General features: G+C 38.5%; 1 protein-coding gene and 1 long non-coding RNA gene across 5 annotated transcripts in view; one reads left to right on the top strand and one right to left on the bottom strand.

The window, feature by feature from the left end:
- scrn2 (secernin 2) overlaps positions 1-5,786 on the top strand; it is a 45,500-nt gene extending 39,714 nt beyond the window's left edge. For 2 of the 4 annotated variants that reach the window (XM_087297194.1, XM_087297196.1), the window contains exons 8-9: positions 5,145-5,303; positions 5,384-5,786. In XM_087297194.1, coding sequence (XP_087153320.1) covers positions 5,145-5,297 — 153 coding nt within the window. In that variant the 3' untranslated portion in view covers positions 5,298-5,303; positions 5,384-5,786. Of the gene's footprint in view, positions 1-5,144 lie in introns of all 4 variants that reach the window. The other 2 variants (XM_087297195.1, NM_001030116.1) reach the window with 2 other exon arrangements.
- LOC141379267 (uncharacterized) overlaps positions 1-21,888 on the bottom strand; it is a 55,581-nt gene that overhangs the window by 20,219 nt on the left and 13,474 nt on the right. The window contains exons 4-7 of the long non-coding RNA XR_015518247.1: positions 17,361-17,436; positions 8,744-8,792; positions 8,403-8,508; positions 5,833-5,943 (exon numbers count right to left, since the gene is read on the bottom strand). This is a non-coding gene — a long non-coding RNA (uncharacterized LOC141379267). The remainder of the gene's footprint in view (positions 1-5,832; positions 5,944-8,402; positions 8,509-8,743; positions 8,793-17,360; positions 17,437-21,888) is intronic.

Genomic DNA, 21,888 nt, shown 5'->3' with positions numbered 1-21,888 from the left:
CCGCCATAACAGACGAAGAGCTGCTCAGATGATCTAAAACTCTGAGTGCGGTCCAGATAGATACGCATTGCGCGAACTGGACAAAGCAAAGAAAAGGCTGGGTCTGCCTCCTCCGGGGGCAGCGCTTACAGGCTCACTACCTGATCTCTGAGGGTGTGGTAGGAACCTTGGGTACATAACCCGGCCGGGGTCTCAGGATAACGTGAGAGTAATCCAGCCCAAATTCCAGGCACGAGTCACTGACCGAAAATGCCTCCAGGTCCCCGACCCTCTTGATGGAGGCCAACGCGACCAGCAGAGCTGTCTTCAGGGACAGAAATCTTAAAGATACTGATTCGAGTGGCTCAAAGGGATCTGTACGCAAGCTCGTGAGAACGAGGACGAGATTCCAAGAGGGCATGAAAGGGGGGCGGGGTGGATTAATTCACCTAGCACCTCTGAGGACCGGATGATGAGGTTATGCTTTCCCACGGTGCTGCCAGCTACCACTTCATGATAAGTGTAGATGGCAGCCACGTAAACCTTCAGAGTGGAGGGCGACAGCCTGCTCTCCAGCTTCTCTTGAAGGAAAGAGAGCACAACATTGACATCTGGCAGTTTCGGGGGTCTTCTCTGCGAGAGACGCACCATTCAGTGAATAGACTCCACTTCAGGGCGTAGGCGCGCCTCGTGGAGGGGGCTCCAGCCTGGGTGATGGCATTAACCACCGCAGTCGGTAGGTTACCTAAGTCTTCCTCGCGTCTAAGGATCACACGTGGAGGTTCCAAAGATCGGGGCGCGCCTCGTGGAGGGGGCTCCAGCCTGGGTGATGGCATTAACCACCGCAGTCAGTAGGTTACCTAAGTCTTCCTCGCGTCTAAGGACCACACGTGGAGGTTCCAAAGATCGGGGCGAGGGTGCCAGATGGTGCCTTGTCCCTGAGAGAGTAGGTCCTCTCTCAAAGGGATCTGCCAGAGGAGGGCCGTCGCGAGGAGGGAAAGCTCTGATATCCAGGTCCGGTTGGGCCAGAGGGGCGCAACTAGCAGAACCTGTTCCTCGTCCTCCCTGACCTTGCACAGTAACTGCGCAAGCAGGCTCACTGGGGGGAACGCATACTTGCGCATGCCCCGAGGCCAGCTGTGGGCCAGTGCATCTGTGGTGAGAGAGCCCTCGGTCAGGGAAAAAGAACAACTTGTAATGAGCGTTCTCGGGGGAAGCAAACAGATCGATCTGGGCCTCCCCGAATTGCGCCCATATCAGCTGAACAGACTCTGGGTGGAGTCTCCATTCTCCGAAGCCTATCTGCTGCCGTGAGAGCACATCGGCTGCACGGTTGAGCTTGTCTGGAACATGAATGGCGCGCAGCGATTTCAGCCGCGAGTGACTCCAGAGGAGCAGACGGCGGGCGAGCTGAGACATACCCCCCATACGGTTGATACTGTCCGTCCTGACCAGCACGTGTTGCTGCTCCAGCACCGGAAAAAAACGGTGGAGAGCGAGGAACACTGCCAACAGCTCTAGGCAATTGATATGCCAATGCAACTGGGCACCCTTCCACAGGCCCGCAGCTGCATGCCCGCAACACGCGGCCCCCCAGCCTGTGTTGGAAGCATCTGTTGAAACAACAACATGACTGGGCGCCTGTCCTAGAGGCACACCGGCCTGTAAGAACGAGGGGTCGTTCCAAGGGTTGAGGGCGCGGCGACACAGCGCAGTGACAGACTCGGTGGGTGCCCGCGTGCCATGCGCGTCTAGGGACTCGATCGCGAAGCTAGTGCTGGAGTGGTCTTATATGGAGTAATCTGAGCGGCGTGATGGCGTCTGCGGATACCATATGCCCCAGAAGCCTCTGAAAATATTTCTGTGGGACTACTACTTTGCTGTGGAGCTCTCTCAGACAGTTCAGCAACAGGCGAGCACGCTTTCCAGAAAGGCGCGCTATCATGGTGACCGAGTCCTGCTCCATTCCGAGAAAAGAGATCCTCTGCACAGGGGCGAGTTTGCTCTTTTCTCGGTTGACCTGAAGCCCCAACAGGTGGAGGTGCCGGAGTACCTTGTCTCTGTGCATAATCAATTGCTCCCACGAGTGGGCTAAAATCAGCCAGTCGTCGAGATAATTGAGTATACGGATGCCCGCGAGCCGAAGGGGCGCTAAGGCACCCTCCGCAAGTGTGGTGAAGACCCGCAGAGACAGAGAGAGCCCGAAGGGGAGGACCTTGTATTGCCACGCTCGACCTTCGAACGCAAACCGCAGAAACCGACGGTGGCGTGGGAGAATGGAGACAAGGAAGTACGCGTCCTTCAAGTCTATGGCTGCAAACCAATCCAAAGGACGAACGCATTGGAGAATGCGCCTCTGCGTGAGTATTCTGAACGGCAGCCTGTGCAGACAGCGGTTCAAAATGCGCAGATCTAGGATTGGGCGTGACCCACCGCTCTTTTTGGGTACGATGAAGTACGGGCTGTAAAACCCGCTCTCCATCTCAGCTGGAGGGAACGACTCAATTGCACTCTTCGCCAGGAGGGCAGCAATCTCCTCTTGCAAGACAGGGGCGGACAGGGGGCTGACCCTGGTGAAATACACACCCGTGAACTTGGGGGGCCATTTCGCGAACTGGATCGCATAACTGAGTCTAATTGTGCGTATGAGCCACCGCAAAGGGCAGAGCCCTCGCTAAGGGACTCATCGCTACATTCGCGGACGTACCAGCGGTGGGGCAGTGCGGAGTGGGTGTGCTGATCCAGGAAGCGCGAGGGTCCTGCGGAAGAGCGATTCGCTCTGGCTCCACACCCTAACTCCGGAGAGGGGGCACGAGGGTTGGGGGAAAGAAGACCGACCCCCCCAGCGCTCGTGCGCCATTGGCGAAGCACACAGAGCAACTGGCAGGGTTCGTGCTGTCACATCTGGGGAAACGGAAAAGTGCTGAAAAGAACGCCAGGCAAGGGAGAATCCCAGCTCGACCGTCTCTCGCCGCGTATACCCACTCTGGACCGGGAGACACTCGTTCGCTCAAATATCGCTGTAGTCAGCAAGAGGAACCATCATCGATCAGAAAGTCTCTGAAGCGAAAAGTATAGCGAATGCTTGCTCCACCTGTGCTTATATGCGGAGATAATTGGCAATGAAGCACACGTGCGCAAGCTTACGCTGCCAATTCATTGGCCTGTTTCATACTCTTTCAGACAAGTGGCTTCTGAACCGAATCCTCCCATTCGTGGATTTTCTAAGATCAAATCCACCAATAGCATTGGAGTTCCCCACCCGAAGGGGAATAATAAAGTAAATGTCCCTGACAAATTGACCTAGAAAATAGCAACTTTCATTTTCTGTTAGTCTTAGTACATAACTACAGAAGAGACCACTTTTAATAAGAAAAGTTATCGTAACACTTTATGATTTTTATTTATTTAATCTGATTTATTGATTTATGTTAAGCTAAGCGTTCCTGCCGGACCCAGAGATCGGCTGAATGGATTCAAAAATGCTAAACCTCAACTGTTTAACTCTAGATGACTTGTAAAATGTGTTTCATTTTTCTAGTCTTTGCAATCTGAGCAAAACAAACAGCACCAGTTCATGTGCTAGTTTTATACCTGCTCCTGTGCTAAAATTTTCAGAGCCTTTAGATTAAAGATAAAAAAAATCTGCTAATAATAAATTTGCTTCACAAGATCTGAAGAACCATCAGGAGCCATGAGTATTCATTTTATTTTGGCTGTATATCTTCTTTTTCTACCCTCAAAGTACCAACAGTCACTGACTTGCATTTTATAAGTCACTAAGAACTATGACTTCAGCTGAAAACCGTTAATGCTCTACTGAAGAAAGAAAAAATATCACACAGGATGATCTGAGAGTTAATAAATGATTATCCAATGTTCATTCTTGGGTAAACTAACACCTAACTTTTACTGAGCATTCAGTTTAGTGCGGTGTTTGCATGTTTGTGTGCTTGTGTTAGTGTGTGTTTGCACGTGTCCCCACAAGTATAGTAATACCAGTAAATTTTGACGTTGTGTGGATTTTGGTCTCAGGAAGAAATGGCTCAGAAATCATACAGAATAAAATATTTTGAATATATAAAACGGCACAATGTTTATTTTGCAGTTGTGAGGGTTGTGTTTAGGGGTAGGGGGCAGAATATACGGTCTGTTAAATATAAAAATATTTACATTTATATAATCCCTAAGGACCATGGTTTCAGCTAAACATTACCTGGATGGTCTGAGAGTGAATAAACAACTATCTAATGTTCATTCTTCAGTGAACTGTGGAGATTCACTTGATGCTTTATTTATTGTAAAATAGGCTTATTTTGCAAACGTTTACACAGTTGAGTTTTAACATTTATGAATCCATTCAACAGATCTCCAGGTCTGGTGTTGGCACTTTTAGCTTAGCTTAGCATAAATTATTAAATCGGATTAGACCATTTGCATCTCGCTGAGTAATGACCAAAGAGTTTCAATAATTTTTCTATTTAAAGCTTGACGCTACTGAAGTCACATAATGTAAAATTAAAAGTTGCTATTTTCTAGGCCTATATGTCTAGGGACTATACTCTCATTCTGGCATAGTACATAATAATCGAGGAACTTTGATTCAATTATATTATCCAGCACCTAAAACTGGTCCCCAGCTACATAATGGCAAGTAATATTGTGCTGCATACATTTTAACTACAGAAGAGTCTAGCTCTCCGATTGTATGAGGAAACTCATCAAATGGTAATAATATACATTTCCAAAGTGATGTAATACTTCATAAAATCACGATCGCTGTATATATATATATTCATGCCTAATATCAGATGGCCAGAAAGTGACTCATTTTTGATAAATTGTTTTGATAAATTTGTGATGCAGTGAGTGCAGAGACTGATGTGTACACCTTGATTTTATATCAAATTCACTGTAATGTGTGTTATGACTAAAAAGTGATCAGAAACAAATATTTCCGCAATTCAAACGAGTAGCGGCTTGAACCCAGAAACGAACTAACAAGCAGGTAAATAGGTAAAATATCAAAAATTGAATATTTTTTTAGTTAGATGCTAATGGTCTAATCCAATTCAATGATTTATGCTAAGCTAAGCTAAAAGTACCCCCACCTGACCTACAGAGCTGCTGATTAAAATTATAAATGATTTATTGCTGTCTGTCAGGATGCTGGAGTCTCTCTACAGGACACTATGAGGTACCTTGAGTCCCAGTGTCTGGAGGAGATCGAGGCCATGCTGAGAGGCGAGGTTCAGGGCCAGGAGCTTGGGGATCTGTTCTTCGACTGTGTGGACGCCGAGATCAAATTCTACCAGTGAAACAGTGTAGGTAAACAGAAACGCCACACATCTGACCAGAGTCTTCCTCTGACTGATCTTGCCTGTAACCTGTGGCTGTTTTGCAGTTGTAATTGTGATTGTCACTAGTGCTTGCTGATCTGCCTGGAGAGAGAACGAGAAAGACAGAGAGTCCAGAGCGCACAGGTTCCTGCCTGCTCTCCTAGTTCCCCTGATGCCATGCCAAACTAATCGTGATGTCCATGCCACACTAACTGTAACTTTAAAAACACACACACATTAGATGTTGATGTGAGTGGATCACCATAACCATGTGTAATTGTCACCCAGGGTGTTCATATATGCATCACATTAACCGGTTTGTGATAGATTACTAAGGTGTGTATGTGCTGTGGGTAGATGTGTGAGAGAGATGTTAGTCAAAAACACTTCTCATTCCTGTAAGAGACGGGCTCAGCCACCAGACTGACCCTCTGAGGAGAAACACAATAAAATGTCCATGGTTCAAAATGGCTGGTGTTTTTATTGCTGCTGAAACATTGATCCCTCACTTTACCTCTGATGTTTTCCAGAGATGGGTTGCGGCTGGAAGGGCATCCGCTGCGTAAAAAACGTGCTGGATAAGTTCATTCCGCTGTGGCGACCCCAGATTAATAAAGGGACTAAGCTGACAAGAAAAGGAATGAATGGTAGTTATTATACTGTTAACCAAACTTTTAAGTTTTGAGAGACTGCAGCACTCAGTTTTTGGACTGCATACACCACAACATAGACTGTTTTTCTTACATGTATGTTTTCCTTACATTGCAAATCATACATCTAGTTTGCATCTAATTGGTGTGATATATGGAGGAATAGGTGTCCAGCTAAATCAGAGTTTGCATAGTTAAAATTGTTATTTTTGGCCATTACCAGACAGCACACATACAATTTCCATCGGCCCGATGTCACGCGATGAGTGTTGGCAATGTCGCCACAACGTCGGCATATGATTGGAAATGCTGTCCGGCCGATGTTGGGTTGACACAACCAGAAATACTGGCTGCTCCGCGGGGGTGCGGTTCACTGGCATTTGGCTCATACTGTACGTATAAAGACTTAAACTTAATTTTTAAATAAACTTGAGCTGAAAAAATTGCACAAACCGCAAGACATGAGTGAGATGATTATATATATAGCTATCTTTATATATGTCTTGTGCAATTTTATATTTATAATTTTTACTATATTACGTTAATGATTCAAAGAAATACACAGATGGAACAGCCCCTAATTGTATTGGAATGTATATTTAAAACCAACTTACTGACTAATACAGTGGGAAGTGCACGCCAATGATTAAAAAGTAGGCTACCTACGGTGCAAAAAAAAAAAAAGTAAAAAAAAAACTTAAAACACTTTGAAATAAGCGAAAGCTTGAACTTACCAATTTCTTAATTTGTTCGGGCTGCTCCTTTAGTTAATTTGAAATGAAATTGAACAAAGGATGGTCAAATGTGTTTACTAGGGATGTAACAATATTAAAAATACCGTCATACCGCAATAGTAATTTTTTTCAATTTTACCGTAGGCGCATGACTCAATAAAACTATATTTATGAGAAAAGTTTGCTTAGGCGAATGAATCGAACAGGAGGTAGCGGGAACTACAATTCCCATCATTCTTTGCGGTCTGTTGTCACTACAGATTCTGTAATGGGGAAATGGAGTGTGTTGCTAGTGGGGGGGAGGGGGGGGGGGGGGGGGGGTTGGGGGGGAAGAGCTGGAAATGATCGAACCTAAAGTGGGTTTTAAATCGGATGTGTGGAAGCCTTTCGGTTTCTTTCTAAAAAGATACGAAAAAGAAGAAAAGGTAACAGACAAAGAAAAAAACAATATGCAGGCACTGCCAGACTGTGGTGAAAAATGTCACCCAATGATACGACTATGACTAAAAACAGTCATGGGAACTGCAAAACAAAGTACACTTGTTAGATTGATGCAGACATTGACTTGTACCGCAAAGAGACCTCTATCTCACTCATGGCTTGTCCTCTCAAGTGGTGGAAAGACAATGCACAACGTTACTCATTGCTGTCAACCATGGCTAAATTATATCTCTCTGTCCCAGAAACCTCAGTCCCAAATGAGAGGGTTTTTTTTCTGTTGCAGGGGACTAGATTATAGTTATATGATAATTTTCCTTAAAAAAAACATCTCCATCTGAGTGATTAAATGTTGAATGTGATGAGTTTTCAACAATACTAAATTGAAACTTTATTTTATTATATGTTTTAATAGTTTTTTGTTATTAAAATTGAAAAATTGAAGTTCCTGTTTCGAAACTTACAGATAGATGGCTAATTTGTATGTCATTGATATGTTCAGTGCTAAGGTAAATAAACACTTTTGGCACTTTTTAAAGTCTTTTCATTAGTTTTGTTTTTCCTGTAAATTATTCAATAAATACTGTACCGTGCCATTCATACCGAGGTATTATCGTACCGTGAAATTCTGATACCGATACATCCCTAGTGTTTACATCTGAAATTTCATCATGTTTGTTTTGGTTTTGCTGGTTTTTGAGAATCAGGCCCAGCTGCTCCTTTTTGATGTCGCATGATTTTAAAACTTCAGTCAGTCGTGCTAAAAAAGAAAAATAAGGACTTAGTATAAATTAACCAGTAGCTTATTCTCATACAACTTGTATGATGTATGTATATGTAAATACTACAGTGGGTTAGATACTGCCGATATTCTCTAGTTGAGCTTTACTTTCAAGCTGCATTAAACCTTTACAAGTTAAGCGATGTCTTGCATTCCTAAAAACACATGACGAGTTGCAACAAGTTCTATCTTGATCTCCAACTGCACTGGAACAAGGACTGTAAATGTTCATAGGCATACTGGAATGTACAGTATCTGTGCATCTTGATGGTGGTCTGCATCGATTTCTGAAATCTTCATATGTGCTTTTTCTCCAGCCTCTTTGTTAAAATAATTTTTCTATAGTTGTGCCATATGTACCATGATCAGATACATTTACAAAACAAAACATAATTTTAGTATAGTGCAGGGCAAAACTCCCAGGTTGTAATAGATTAATGAAATAATGTTGACAGTATGTTTAAAATAATTGCAAACAAACCTGTTCTTTCTTTAGGTGTATGACGGGAGATCATCTTCCTCATCTGTCTGCAAATCAGACATTACAGTTGCTTGTGGATGTTTGAGTGGAGCTTCCTCATATGCGTCTATAAAAAAAACATCACATTGTTGTTAACTTCCCCCGCAGAAAAGTTCAAATCCTGGAATACTATCAAAGATAATTACTGGCTATAATACCTATAGTGTAAATAATTAGCACCCTGAAGGTTGCACAAGATTTATTTAGAGATTGATGCAGTCACAGCCTTATGAATCTTAGACATAGATTTGTACGATGGCTAAGCACATGCAACATTTCAGCCATGACTTACACATACTGACCTCTTCTGTGCCAAGCTTGTTTGATCTTGTTTAAGGATCTTGTTGTGGACTGTCAAACAAACATACAAAATTTTATAAAACTGCTTATCTTCACTAGAATCATTTTAAAAATTAATTATGACTATTTAGAAAAAGCCTGAAATATATTATACCCAATTAGCATAAGCCCAAAAATTCTATTCAAAACCTAGACATTACAGGATGAATACAGATGCTTTTGATTTACTTTGAGTCAGACGAAAGCCAATAACAGTAAATGTTTCAATCACGTTGTGACACAATGCACAAACCAGTTCATGAAACCAATAGGAAAGCAGATTAAGTCACAATCAGTCATATTTCTTTAAAATAAGAAACCTTTTGGATCAGATATTTGTAAGTTACTAAACACTGTTAACCTAACATTGTGGAAAACGTTTGATGATGATGATGATAGCCAATAAAAATAAACCATTTCAGCTGTTTGTGAAGCAATTAGTAAGGTAAAGTCTGAAAAGCTCAAGTACATTGAAAATGTATCAGCAGTTTACAGTTTTTAACAGACTTTAAGCACCTAACTATAACATGTCCATTCACATGTTCATAAGAGTGTGCCATTGGCATCTTTTGTCTCTGTGATGTGCTGCAAAATGACCTCACTAACCTTTGTTAAACAAGAACAATGAGACTTAACCGAAAAATATTACTTATTCATTCATTTAAATTAGAATTTATAACTGTCAATAATAAAAAAAACAATCTGCTTTAAGACGTTCAGTTTTACATGCGCAAATTACAGCTTGAACATAAGATATAACTGATTCACATAGGCTAACACATATGAATTAAAGCACATACTAATATATTTCTCTTAGAAAATTTAAAGAGAATAGTAAACAGTGTCAAGCTTGATCACTTTTCCTGTGCACTGCATAAACAAGTTAAACAAAAATATTTTATAAATCCAAAACAATTCATTTTTATTTGCAAAAACACTAATTATTAGTTGGGCAAGTATTTGTCTGTAAAATGATTTTTTTCAACAGCCCTGGTACTTTATAATGTTAATTTAACTCAGAAATAAAAAGCACATTTTGCCATGTTAGTGTTAATGGATTCATCTACAGAAACTTTGATAACGCTTTCTTTTACAACAAGCAAAGTACCACGTAAGTACAGTGAAATAACAGTGTACTTTTCTGTACGTATTGTAAAAGTATAATGAACGTATTTGTAGATATAAGGAAACAAACTATAATGCTTGGGTAATAAGGGGGTAACAACCAGATATTCAACACGAAAATTACAGCATAAGTACAATGAAATAACGGTGTACTTTTCTGTACGTACAGTGTAGGTATAAAAAACGTTTTCGTAGGTATAAGGAAACAAACTGTAATGCTTGGGTAAAAAGGGGGTAACAACCAGATATTCAACATGAAAAGTACCGTGTAAGTACAACAAAATAATGGTGTACTTTTCTTTAAATTGAAAAGGAACAAACCATAATGTTTACGTAATATGAGGGGAACAATAATATATTTAACATGCAAAAAACGTATATTATGTTTACAATGTACTTTTCTTCAAGTATTGTATACAATGTAAAAAATTGTTGTTAAAAAACTGTCAAATTTTATTGTAAAAAAAATTTTGTTCACTAAAACAGTAATATTCTATTAAAAATGTGCAAAAAAAGTGCATTCTAGAAGTCTGTGTTTGAAATCACACTTTGTGCCTTTGTTCACTATTCCATACTCTAGTTCACTAATATAGTTCACCTGACAGAGTTAATGAAAACTAATAAGTGAATTCAGACACTGATGAACACCTGCTGTTAATAATCACAAACATTGAAGGAAAGAGAAACATGAAACACAAACAGTGACTTCAGTTACAGCGTTAAATCAAATCAAGTAAAATAAAAAACCTTCAGTCCCAACAGAGGATCATTAAACAACTCTACAAACAGCAGACACACTTATTATTATTTTTTGTGTCAACGAAATGGAGTAAGGGGCTGGATTAGTTGGGCTCTACACCCTTGAACTCATTATTTTAGACTCTCCAACTGCTGTAATACAGAGTTTACAAAACACTTTTATATTAGCAATAAAGTTGACAAGTCAATAAGAGAGATAAATCAACTGGTTTGAAATTTGTTCTGATAAATGTTTTGGTAAAGGTCTAGATAAAGGGCCTCATGCAATAGTTTTTATGCTTAGTTGAAGATATTAATTTAATTAATAAGTGGAAACAGAAAATATACCTACGTATTACTTTCCACCAGTGGTCACCAAACTTGTTCTTGGAGGGGCGGTGTCCAGCAGATATTAGCTCCAACCCTAATCAAACACACCTGAACAAGCTAATCAAGATCTTACTAGATATATATTTGAAACATCCAGGTAGGTGTGTTGAGGCAAGTTGGAGCTAAACCCTGCAGAGAAACCAGCCCTCCAGGACTGAGATTGGTGACCCCTGCTTTACAGTTAAGAAATAACATACAAAAACATTTCACTTAAGACAAAGACACACTCAGACCTCATGAATCCGACCTTGTACCTCAACAATGGTAACAATTCAAATGTTTCATGCTGCAATGCATTCTGGGTCTGGCACAGTACAAATATCCCAGCATGCATTGCAGCATGAATAAATGTAGTATAATGTTCTCACAGTTTTCTTTATTTGCGTCTTTTTCTGCTTTTGTTTGTTTAGACTTTCAGCCTGTTTGTGAGTCAAACTGTTAAATTTGTTACTTGTCACCATTGAGGTTCATACGCTGATTATTGATGTCAGATTGAGTGCAACTTACACCAAAGAGCAGTGTTTTTGTCCAAGATACTCTTAAAAACTTCCTGAATTCGATGCCATATTTAGGCATATTATATGAAACAATAGATTAAACCTTAAATAGTAGCAGTTAATTAAATTATATTAAATTAGAACAGATTCTGCCTTTTTAATAGCAACATGAACATCACCAGATTTTATAAAGGTTTTTAGCTGGCTTGCTACATCAAAAGAGCTTTTTAAACAAAGTTCTTAACTATTGCAGCAGTCAATATATATTATTGATAAAAATGTCAGGACTAAGAGCCCAACTAAAGCAAACTCCGTTCTCCATGATGGTGACGTAAAATGTTAACCTTTCTCTCAAGAAGAACTGTAGTAGATGTTATACAAAAATAAACGTTTCAGTAATAAGTGTAGCTGGTGATGATGTTTGTAGAGTTGTTTATTCATCTACTGATAATTTAAATGATTTAATCATTTGTTGACCTTCAGGTTATTTCATTACAAAGCTGTGACTAAAGTTTTTTTCTTATTTTTTTCCCCTTCAGTATTTCTTCATTTGTTCATCGCTAATCCTCAATTACCATTTAATTAGTCATTTAATTAATTAATTTACTTCAACTTTGCTACATGTTTCTTGAACACTCAGTAGTGTGGACACTTAAATAAAACTGAAGCATATGCTCTGGGGTTTAAAGGTGTGAAAGTTAAAAACAGTGTAAAAATGTATTTTAACAGTAATATAATGTTAAAACTGTACAAAAGCACGCACATCTCTCTTAATTGGGTGCTCAGCCAAAACCGCAGAAAGTGCAAATTAAATGTAAATCAAAGACGGCAACACCAAGGCTCCAAAAATACAAATTTATTAAATTAAAAAGGCTGACACAGAGCGTGTAACGTTTCGAGCCGCCGGCTCTTCATCAGACAATGTTTATCACAATCAGGTGCTTTTTTTTATACACTTCCAGATCACATGATCTCCTCTCGCATATATGCCAACATATACATACATGCATATGTATACATATACAATCGTTCATATATACATATACATACACATGAATACGTATACACATTCACATATAGTCTATAGCTGATATTATAATCAAATTACAAAAAATATATATAAATACATCAATAAACTATAACATTACATCACAAATTATAATAAAGAAAAATAAATAAATAAGGAATATATATATATATATATATATATATATACCCTGATAAACCAGACTATACAACAAAATATAGCCAAAAAACCTTTTAACCAAACCCCTACATACACATGCATGTATGTATATGTTGGCATATATGCGAGAGGAGATTATGTGATCCGGAAGTGTATAAAAAGAAGCACCTGATTGTGATAAACATTGTCTGATGAAGAGCCGGCGGCTCGAAACGTTACATGCTCTGTGTCAGCCTTTTTAATTTAATAAATTTGTATTTTTGGAGCCTTGGTGTTGCCGCCTTTGATTTATATTTAACAGTAATATAATGTTAATTTAAACTATGGAGGTAGACTGTAAAAACACAGTAGGTTGCTGGCAACCACAGCTGCCAGTAGTTTATCGTTAAATCAAGGAAAAAACAGTATTTTACTGTAAAACCTGAAGCTAATTTCTTCTGTGTGTCACCGTTGTGGAGGAGAGTAGAGCCAGTGTATGAATTAAAGATGAACAATGAACTGCTGATGTTATTCTGCATGTTTCTTTATTTAAAGACAGTGGCTGTTTAGTTGCTGATGCAGTAAGAATCTGTGTTAATTCCAGCTTTACATGTATGTGTGCTCATGTGAACTTTAAGACATTTGAGTTAAACTGAAATTTCTAATTAACTAAAATAAGTTATCATTGTAAGTATGCTTCTAATCACATATAGCACAACACTTCATAAACTCATACAGCAGCTGACCAATTTGAGGCAGTTGCTTTCAGTGAGCAAAATGAGTTCACTTGAGTATTGTGTATATCGATGTAGTCCATGTATTTTTACAGCAACATACTGTAAAATAACAGTACATTGCTGGCAACTGCAGCTGCCAGTATTTTACTGTTTTTTAACGGGACAATTTTTAACAGTGTACATATAAAGAATTATGCAAGGGTGGTGACAACCTAAGGCAACCTGAAAATGTACATGCACCTGTGTAAGTACATTATTACTCTTATTCAGTGCTTTGGTTTTATATGGGGTGTTTAATTTATAAAAGGTTTACAACCAGTGAAATTATGAACCCTTATTGTATACTGTATATATTTAAAATCTGCAATTCAATATAAAATATATTTTCATACACTACTTACCTTATGAATGTTTACTCGTCGACTCGTCGGGGGGCGGGGGGGTACTTGTTCCCTGTACTTACAGGGTAAATACCAAATTTGTGGTATATTTCTTCATTACTTTGTACCCTTTATTTTAATGCATAGGCATTTTAAAATACTTCATCTTAAGCAAACATTGTCTTGTCTATCACTGCCTTTACTCATTAATTCATTCATTTTCTTATGGGCTTTGTCCCTTTGTTAATCTGGAGTTGCCACAGTGGAATGAACCACTAACCTATCCAACATATGTTTTCATATGCTTCCAGCTGCAGAACATCTTTGGGAAACAGCCACAGACACCATTCACACTCTATGGACAATTTAGTCTACCCAATTCACCTGTACCGCATGTCTTTGGACTGTGGGGAAAACCGGAGCACCCGGAGGAAACCCACGCCAACACGGGGAGAACATGCAAACTCCACACAGAAACGCCAACTGACCCAGCTGAGATTCGAACTAGCGACCTTCTTGCTATGAGGTGACAGCACTACCTACTGCGCCACCCAAACTTTAACTAGTTTCTCTCAAATATTTAAGGTGTTTTAAGCAATTTCATCTGACAGACTGGCACAAATTGGTGCATGTAGACTCTAATAAAAAAAATTGTGCGTCACGGCCAGACATGCAATGAACCTCTTCATTCTCACATTGAGTTTCTAAGTTCTCTCATCCTTCAGACCAAATTTGTTCTTCCTAGGTAATCTGTGAACACGTTCCGTGCTCCAAATAGCTTCTAAAGCCTGTCCTGCAAATTACTTGATTAAATTAATTAAATTAACAATGGCCAGTGCAATGGCTGATTTTATTATTAACAGTGAAAACAGTTTAATATAGGCTTTCCTGAAACTGTGAGTGTTTCACTTTAATTTTATTTATATTATTTTATTTATTTACCAAAAAGTTTGTGTTTTGGGTCTGAATAGCAGTACTTCTTTTGAAACACTTCACCACAAATGTTATTCATTCTTTATTTTCTAGATAACTGACCAACAAAAAATACATAATTTTTCAAGAAAAATATATGAAGTGGATGATTTGTTTCACTCCCTGAAAAAGAAGTATTTAATTAATGCTCTGCTGTGATTGGTTTATCCCAAACATCTGACCTATATTTGCTACAAACTTTAAAACTAACAAAGTTTATAAGTCGTTATTTTACAGATTATGTTTTAAGCATCTGAATTTTCATCTATGCTGATGTGCTTTCATTTTCTCCATCTTACTCGTAGCGAGTTCAGGTGAAAGAGTAATATGTAAGATTGGCCAAAATTTTATTTGCCTGCATCAAACTGGTAGGAAAATCTACATTTAAAATACATGAAATACAATGGCTGGTTATTTTACTGGTTATGAGGGATAATAGTAGCATTAAAGAGGAAATATCTTAATATTAAAAAGGAAACATAAGTTTGACATCAACAAACCCTATCAATGTCTTATCGAATGCCCTTAAATAATGTAGCCTATTTGAGATCAAGCCCCAAGTGTTTATTGAGTGTGTCACCTATCATATATAATCTGTTCTTCACAGAAGTGTTAAGGCACCTTTATTTAACCTAGCCTACTACTGTATATACAATTAGATTTTTTACATATAATGTTCTATTACTTAATTTCTTTATTTTTTTACATTTATAGTTTATATATAAAATGAGCACTTAGCTTATTTTGCAGTGATAATTATGCAAAAAGCATTTTGTGTATTGGTTTTATTCTTCAGTAACAAATTCATTAATGATGTACTTTTTAAACGGACTGTTTATAAGGACTAGGCTATTAATTACTAAGGGTGTCACGATCCTCCAAATCCTCGAATCGATTACATTTTCGATTCTAAAGGCTCGATTCGATATGATTTTCAATTATGAATAATTAATTAATTAATGACCAATTAATTAACAGTTTAAACTACCTGACCTGCATGGCCTTTGTTTTACCCATAAACAAATCATACAGTAAATGAATAAAGGCAAGATACACAAATAATTACCACCTGTCAATCACTTTTTTCTGCGGGACTTGTGAATAGGCAGTGATCTGTGTCGTTATAATGACGTCGGTAAAAAAAGACGCACAAGCAACAGGAACCAGCCAACAGTATCCGAGGTGTGCGCTAAAATGACTAAGTACAAGTGAGTGAAAGATTGAAGCAGTCCTCTGACTGCCTGGACCTGCTGTCTCGAGCGCATGGCTGTGAGTGCGTCTGTGTCTGTGTGGTCACGTGATGTGCATTTTCAGAGGTAGAGAGGAAGGAGGGCTGCTCAGAAATGCTACACGCCACTGTGGATGTCAAATCGTTGTCGTTCTTAAATGCCATTTAAAAACAAAGACAGTGTAAACAGGGCCTGAGTGTGTACTTTCCGCGAGCGGATTTGCAACGGGGGCGGGCGGAGGATCGCGATGCCGGTGTTGTCTATCGGACGAACCGTAAGTAATACGTACATAGCAGAACTTGCAAAACTGTGTTTTTTTTGTCGAAAACACGAATGTTGTCAACATAACTCACTGGAAATCCGTAATGCTTACACACCGGCGACTTCATTGAAAGAGGAGAGGGTTTAAGTTCTGTCGACGGGTCTCCTGCTTCTGCAGTTTAACAAGCACTTCAACAAGCCTGTTATTTCCCGCTTGGCAAGCCAAGCTGACGTGACATGGGGGCGTGGCAGCATCGACGATTCTTTTTTTTTTATTCGATAATCGAAATTGAGCATAAATTTTGATCGATTTTGATTAAAAATCGAAACCATGACACCCCTATTATTACTGAAAGTCTACAAATGAAAAAGTCTTGGGTGATTTGCTTAATATTACAAAACTTAATATGTTGTGTTTATGGAGCGATAATTAATGAGTAATGGATAATTTATCACTAATTTAAATGATCACGAATCACAGGATTTTGTGGAAATTGATATCCCTAATAGAAAGGGGTCTATTTTACTCAAAGAGAGTTATCACAACAACGTTTTTGAGATAACAGCCCAGGACAAACAGCCTTAAATGGCACTTGACCCTTCTACATCTAGCATTGTCATTGTCAAAGAGGAAATTAATTTGTTTGCAATAAGTTACATTTGGTGACGCAGTAGGTAGTGCTGGTAGGCACGCTGGTCGCTGGTTCGAGCCTTGGCTGAGTCAGTTGGCGTTTCTGTGTGTAGTTTGCATGTTATCTCTGCGTTCGCATGGGTTTCCTCTGGGTGCTCCGGTTTCCCTACAGTCCAAAGACATGCGGTACAGGTGAATTGGGTAGGCTAAATTTGGCCGTAGTGTATGAGTGTGAATGAGTGTGTGTGGATGTTTTCCAAAGATGAGTTGCGACTAGAAGGGCATCCGCTGCGTAAAAATGTGCTGCAGAAGTTGGCGGTTCATTCTGCTGTGACGACCCCAGATTAATTAAGGGACTAAGCCGAAAAGAAAATGAATGAATGAATGAATGAATAAGTTATATTTGCAGTTTTGGATAGAAACTCTGCTCATATCAAGAAGGAAATTAAATTCACTTTCTGGCTCTTTCCCTGATGTGGAAGTTTCTGCACTCCATTTGATCATTGCCATTGATGACTCTTCACATAATTCCTGTAAACATGAAAAAGAAAGGCACAAGATTGGGTCGAAAAGGCTATAAACTGTTGAAATATGATGTCACTGTAGACAAAAACCCAGAAGCGAGTTTGTGTTTTAAAAACACAAGTTTGTGTTGTTGTAATTTTCTTTGGAATAGCATATTTGTAAAATCCCTAAAATTATGGAGTGTATGGTCAACTCAAGCTTAAGATTAAGACTCAAGCACACCAGTTACACCACATAAGTCATTTTTTTTAAAGCTGTTAGGTGTCTTTGTAAAGCTGGTTGCAAAGAAGTTGCTAAACGAGACTAGAGGTGCTATCAGACATTAAATATCTCACAGTGAACAGGTTGATAGTGATGAGGTGACGGTCATGGTAGAGTTTGTTTATAGCCTAGTGTCAAACTTTTAGTTGTGGTGCTTGTATTCAGGCTTTAAAACTCAGGAAAAACATATTATATTAAAGAGTATTTTATATAAAATATGATCTCATTGAACTAAAGGTTCAAGTTTAACGAACTATGGCTGAGCACAGAGCTTAATCAGGGTATATACAGAACTTCTTAAGTTGAATTTAATACCTTTTACTACCTTTTTTAATACCTTCAAAAAATTTTATTACCAGCACGACTTGCACAAGCTGCAACCGTAGTGGCAGAAATGTAATATATTTTCAAATGGAATAACATATTGCAGATAACATACATTTAAGTAAAGCAGAGGGATTAATCAAGGTGTCACAGTGGGTCTTTGTCCATAGTTTTTAATCAATGTCATATATGTCAATAGCCGCTTTTCTAAAAACATCACACACCTTTCTTGGCCCGGAATTCTTCGCACAGTTAGACAACAGATAAATTTAAAAAATTCCATGTGTCAGGGCTCGAAAATAACTCTTTTACTTAGTAGCACCGGTGCTGCCAACTTAAAATCTTTAGGAGCACCAGAAAAAATTTAGGAGCACCCACCAAAAATGAATGAGCTACACTGCAAACTGTATATTAAGTGGTTTATTGCATTTAAAAAAAAAACCCTCAACTAGAACTAACAAAAACCAGAGACAACTATCTAATTCTGTGATGACTTATTAATATTTGTGCAAAACAAAGGTCTAATAATTATAAAATATTAATGATGACGATGATGACGATTAGGGCTGTGCAATTAATCGAAAATTCGATTTCGGCTTCTAACGATTATGAAAAACCATAAATCGAGATAAATGATTATTGCATCATATACCACCCCTTTCCAGTTGTACACATTTGTTGCTTTTAAAAGCACGAAAGACCGCATGGTTATGTGTGTGTGTGCGGCACGCGTCAGCATTCGGTCTCATTCGCACACTGAGACGAGCAGAGCGCACACATCTAAAGTCATTAATGTGAGCGCTTTATTGGTCAAATAGGTGTCAAAATGCGGTATTTAGTGATTATTCATATTAACCCTCATTTGTGTAATAAACAAACGAGTTGAGAATCAAAAGACATGTAAAAAAGAAACCACTGAAGTGACCATGCATAATATCCCTGCTGCCGCCTGTTTTTATCATTATTAATCAAACAAGGAGAAAATCCCTCACTGCTCTTGACAGAAGGACTTTTTGTAGCTGAAGTTTTTTTCTTACACTGAAGATTCTTAAAGCACAGTTTGTTTCATATTTTTATTCCATTGTATTTATTTCTCTTTCTTTTGCAGGGTGGAAAGTAACTGTGTATATGCAGTTGAAGTCAGAATTATTAGCTCTTCTGAATATTAGCAACCCTTTTCCACCAATTTCTGTTTAACGGGAAGAAGGTTTTTTTTTCAACTTATTTCAGAACATAATAGTTTTGATATCTCATTTCTAATATCTGTTTTATTTCTTTTATCTTTGCTATGATGACAGTACGTAATATTTTCTAGATATTTTTCAAAATACAAGCATTCAATTAAAATAATTAGGCAAGTCATTGCATAACAGTAGTTTAGTCTGTAGACAATCCAAAATATACATTGCTTAAGGGGGCTAATAATATTGACCTTAAAATAGGTTTCAAAATATTTAAAACTGCTTTTATTCTAGCTAAAATAAAACAAATAAGCCTAAAAGAAAAAATATTATAGGAAATACCGGGAAATATTTATTTAAAAAAAAATTCTCAGGAGGACTAATAATTTTGACTTTAACAGTAATCATTTTAAATAATTGTGATTACAATTATGACCAAAATAATCGTGATTATGATTTTTCCCAAAATCGAGCAGCCCTAATGACAATAATTCTAACAATGAATTACATTTCTTATTATCATTCAATATCATTCTTGAATGTGCTTGAATGTGAGTTATCTGCTATAAAAAGTCTGACTATATTACTTTATGAAGAATAAATTTATGGTTTGCATCAAACAAAAATTGCATTGCAGTAAGAACTAGATTATTAAAGTTTGTCGAGACAAACTTTGAGGCTGGCTTGTGAAAGCCTGTTGGTAATAGTTTATTTAGTTTAAACAGTTTTAAAAAGTATGAATAGATAGATAGATAGATAGATAGATAGATAGATAGATAGATAGGTAGGTAGGTAGGTAGGTAGGTAGGTAGGTAGGTAGGTAGGTAGGTAGGTAGGTAGATAGATAGATAGATAGATAGATAGATAGATAGATAGATAGATAGATAGATAGATAGATAGATAGATAGATAGATAGATATTAAGCATTTCTGGAGTGTTAAAGTACTTAGCTAATCATTATTAGCATGTTGCTATAACTCTACAGCATGACGATATCAATCTGGGCCTCTATAATGGCAGTCTATGGGAAAGTTGCTAGGGTGCAGTATCTGGTTGTTAGGGAGTGGCTAGAAAGTTAAAGGCTTGTCAGTTATTGGTAGTTTGGTTGTCTGAGTTAAATGAGCTCAGCCATTAGTCTGTAGGACAGTCTGATGCAGAGTTATGAGCTCACAAAGTTTGATCCAATGTTAAGTCAATGACTTCTGTCAATGTCTTTTGAATGGAAGTCTATGGGACAGTTTCTAGGGTCCCAAAAGTGGTTACTAGGGCGTGGCCAGAAAGTTAAAAGCTCATCAGGTATTGGCAGTTAGGTAGTCTGAATTAAATGAGCCCAGTTAGAAGTCTGTGTGACAGTCTGATGCAGAGTTATGAGGTCACAGTCTGGTTCAATGTTAAGTCAATGGGATTTTTCCGACGGTCCCGGGACGTTTTTCGGAAAACCGAAAGTCGGATCAGTTGGAAAAGATATAGCACACCGAGTCAGACCAGGTTGAAGGTTTGGTGTGAGTTTGGTGGTCATAGCTCGAAAGCTCTAGGAGGAGATGCGTTTTGTTTTTTAGTCTCAGAAGAAAAATAAGATAACAGTAGTCTGGCTTGCTACACAAGCCAGCCTAACTATTTATTGTTTTTATATGCATGTCAATTTAATAAATAATATTTCTACTACAAAGAAAACGAAAGACTATTATAAATCATTCAATTCAAGGCTGAAAGCTGCAGAGCAGTCGTCAATAACTAAATAGAAAATAATATACACCTCAAGAAAGAATGGACAAAAGATAGAAAAGTCTCACTTGTATCATTCTTTAAAAGTCTTGGTTTGGGTTTGTGTCATTTTAAATGCTCAGTCTCATTATGCGCTCATTTACAGCTTTCTGTGTTTGTGGGGGAAAAAAGCAGGCGAGTCAGCCGACCGAGGCAGAGCAGGATTCTCGCGTTGACTACCGGCGCAATATCGCTCTTTGTTATGAGCCGCAGATTTAATTTAAACTCAGTAAAGGCAAGCTTCTCTTGCGATGACTTGTGTAGTGTTAGATATTACATTTATAGTGGACATTTGCGCTGAACACGCAGTGAATAACGCATCGAGATCTGGGCACCTTCTCGGCTGGTGGATCAACATTCAACACATAATCGCTGTCATGAGTTCTTTTCACTCTTACCCCGTTTGCATTTCCCACATTACCCACAAAAGCTCCCTGTCATCCAGCAGCTGAATGCCTTCAGTGATTGACAGCTTATATAAACTAATGTAGCGCCAATATAATCGTCTTCTTGCACACGTGGCTATCGCAGCTGTTGCCAACTACAGACAAAGGGCAGTCTTTAAATCTTGCCTCCTCCAGCCTGAGGTCCGAAAACTTGCATTTCCCTATGTTTTAATTTAATTACTGAATCAAAGGCGAGCTCGCCTATATGGTTGCCAGCCAGATACCCGCCAGTTTGTTTCAGCGCGCGCGCACTCCACTTCAAGAGAGCGCTCAGGTCCTACTCTCATTATATTAATAAATCTATGCAAAATTTAGAATAAAGGCCTACACTTGACTCAAATGGAAAATGTATCTGAAAAACTGCGCTTAAAAATTTAATACCTCATCAGATGATGTTTATTACTTTTTTATACTTCTTAATAGCCTTAATTTTGGCAAATTTTATTTTCTACCTTTTACTACCTTTTACAACCCCGCGGACA

The sequence above is a fragment of the Danio rerio genome, chromosome 20 (genome assembly GCF_052040795.2).
Source record: "Danio rerio strain M-AB ecotype USA chromosome 20, GRCz13ab, whole genome shotgun sequence".
Lineage (NCBI taxonomy): Eukaryota > Metazoa > Chordata > Actinopteri > Cypriniformes > Danionidae > Danio > Danio rerio.
This window is presented reverse-complemented; position numbering and strand designations above follow the sequence as displayed.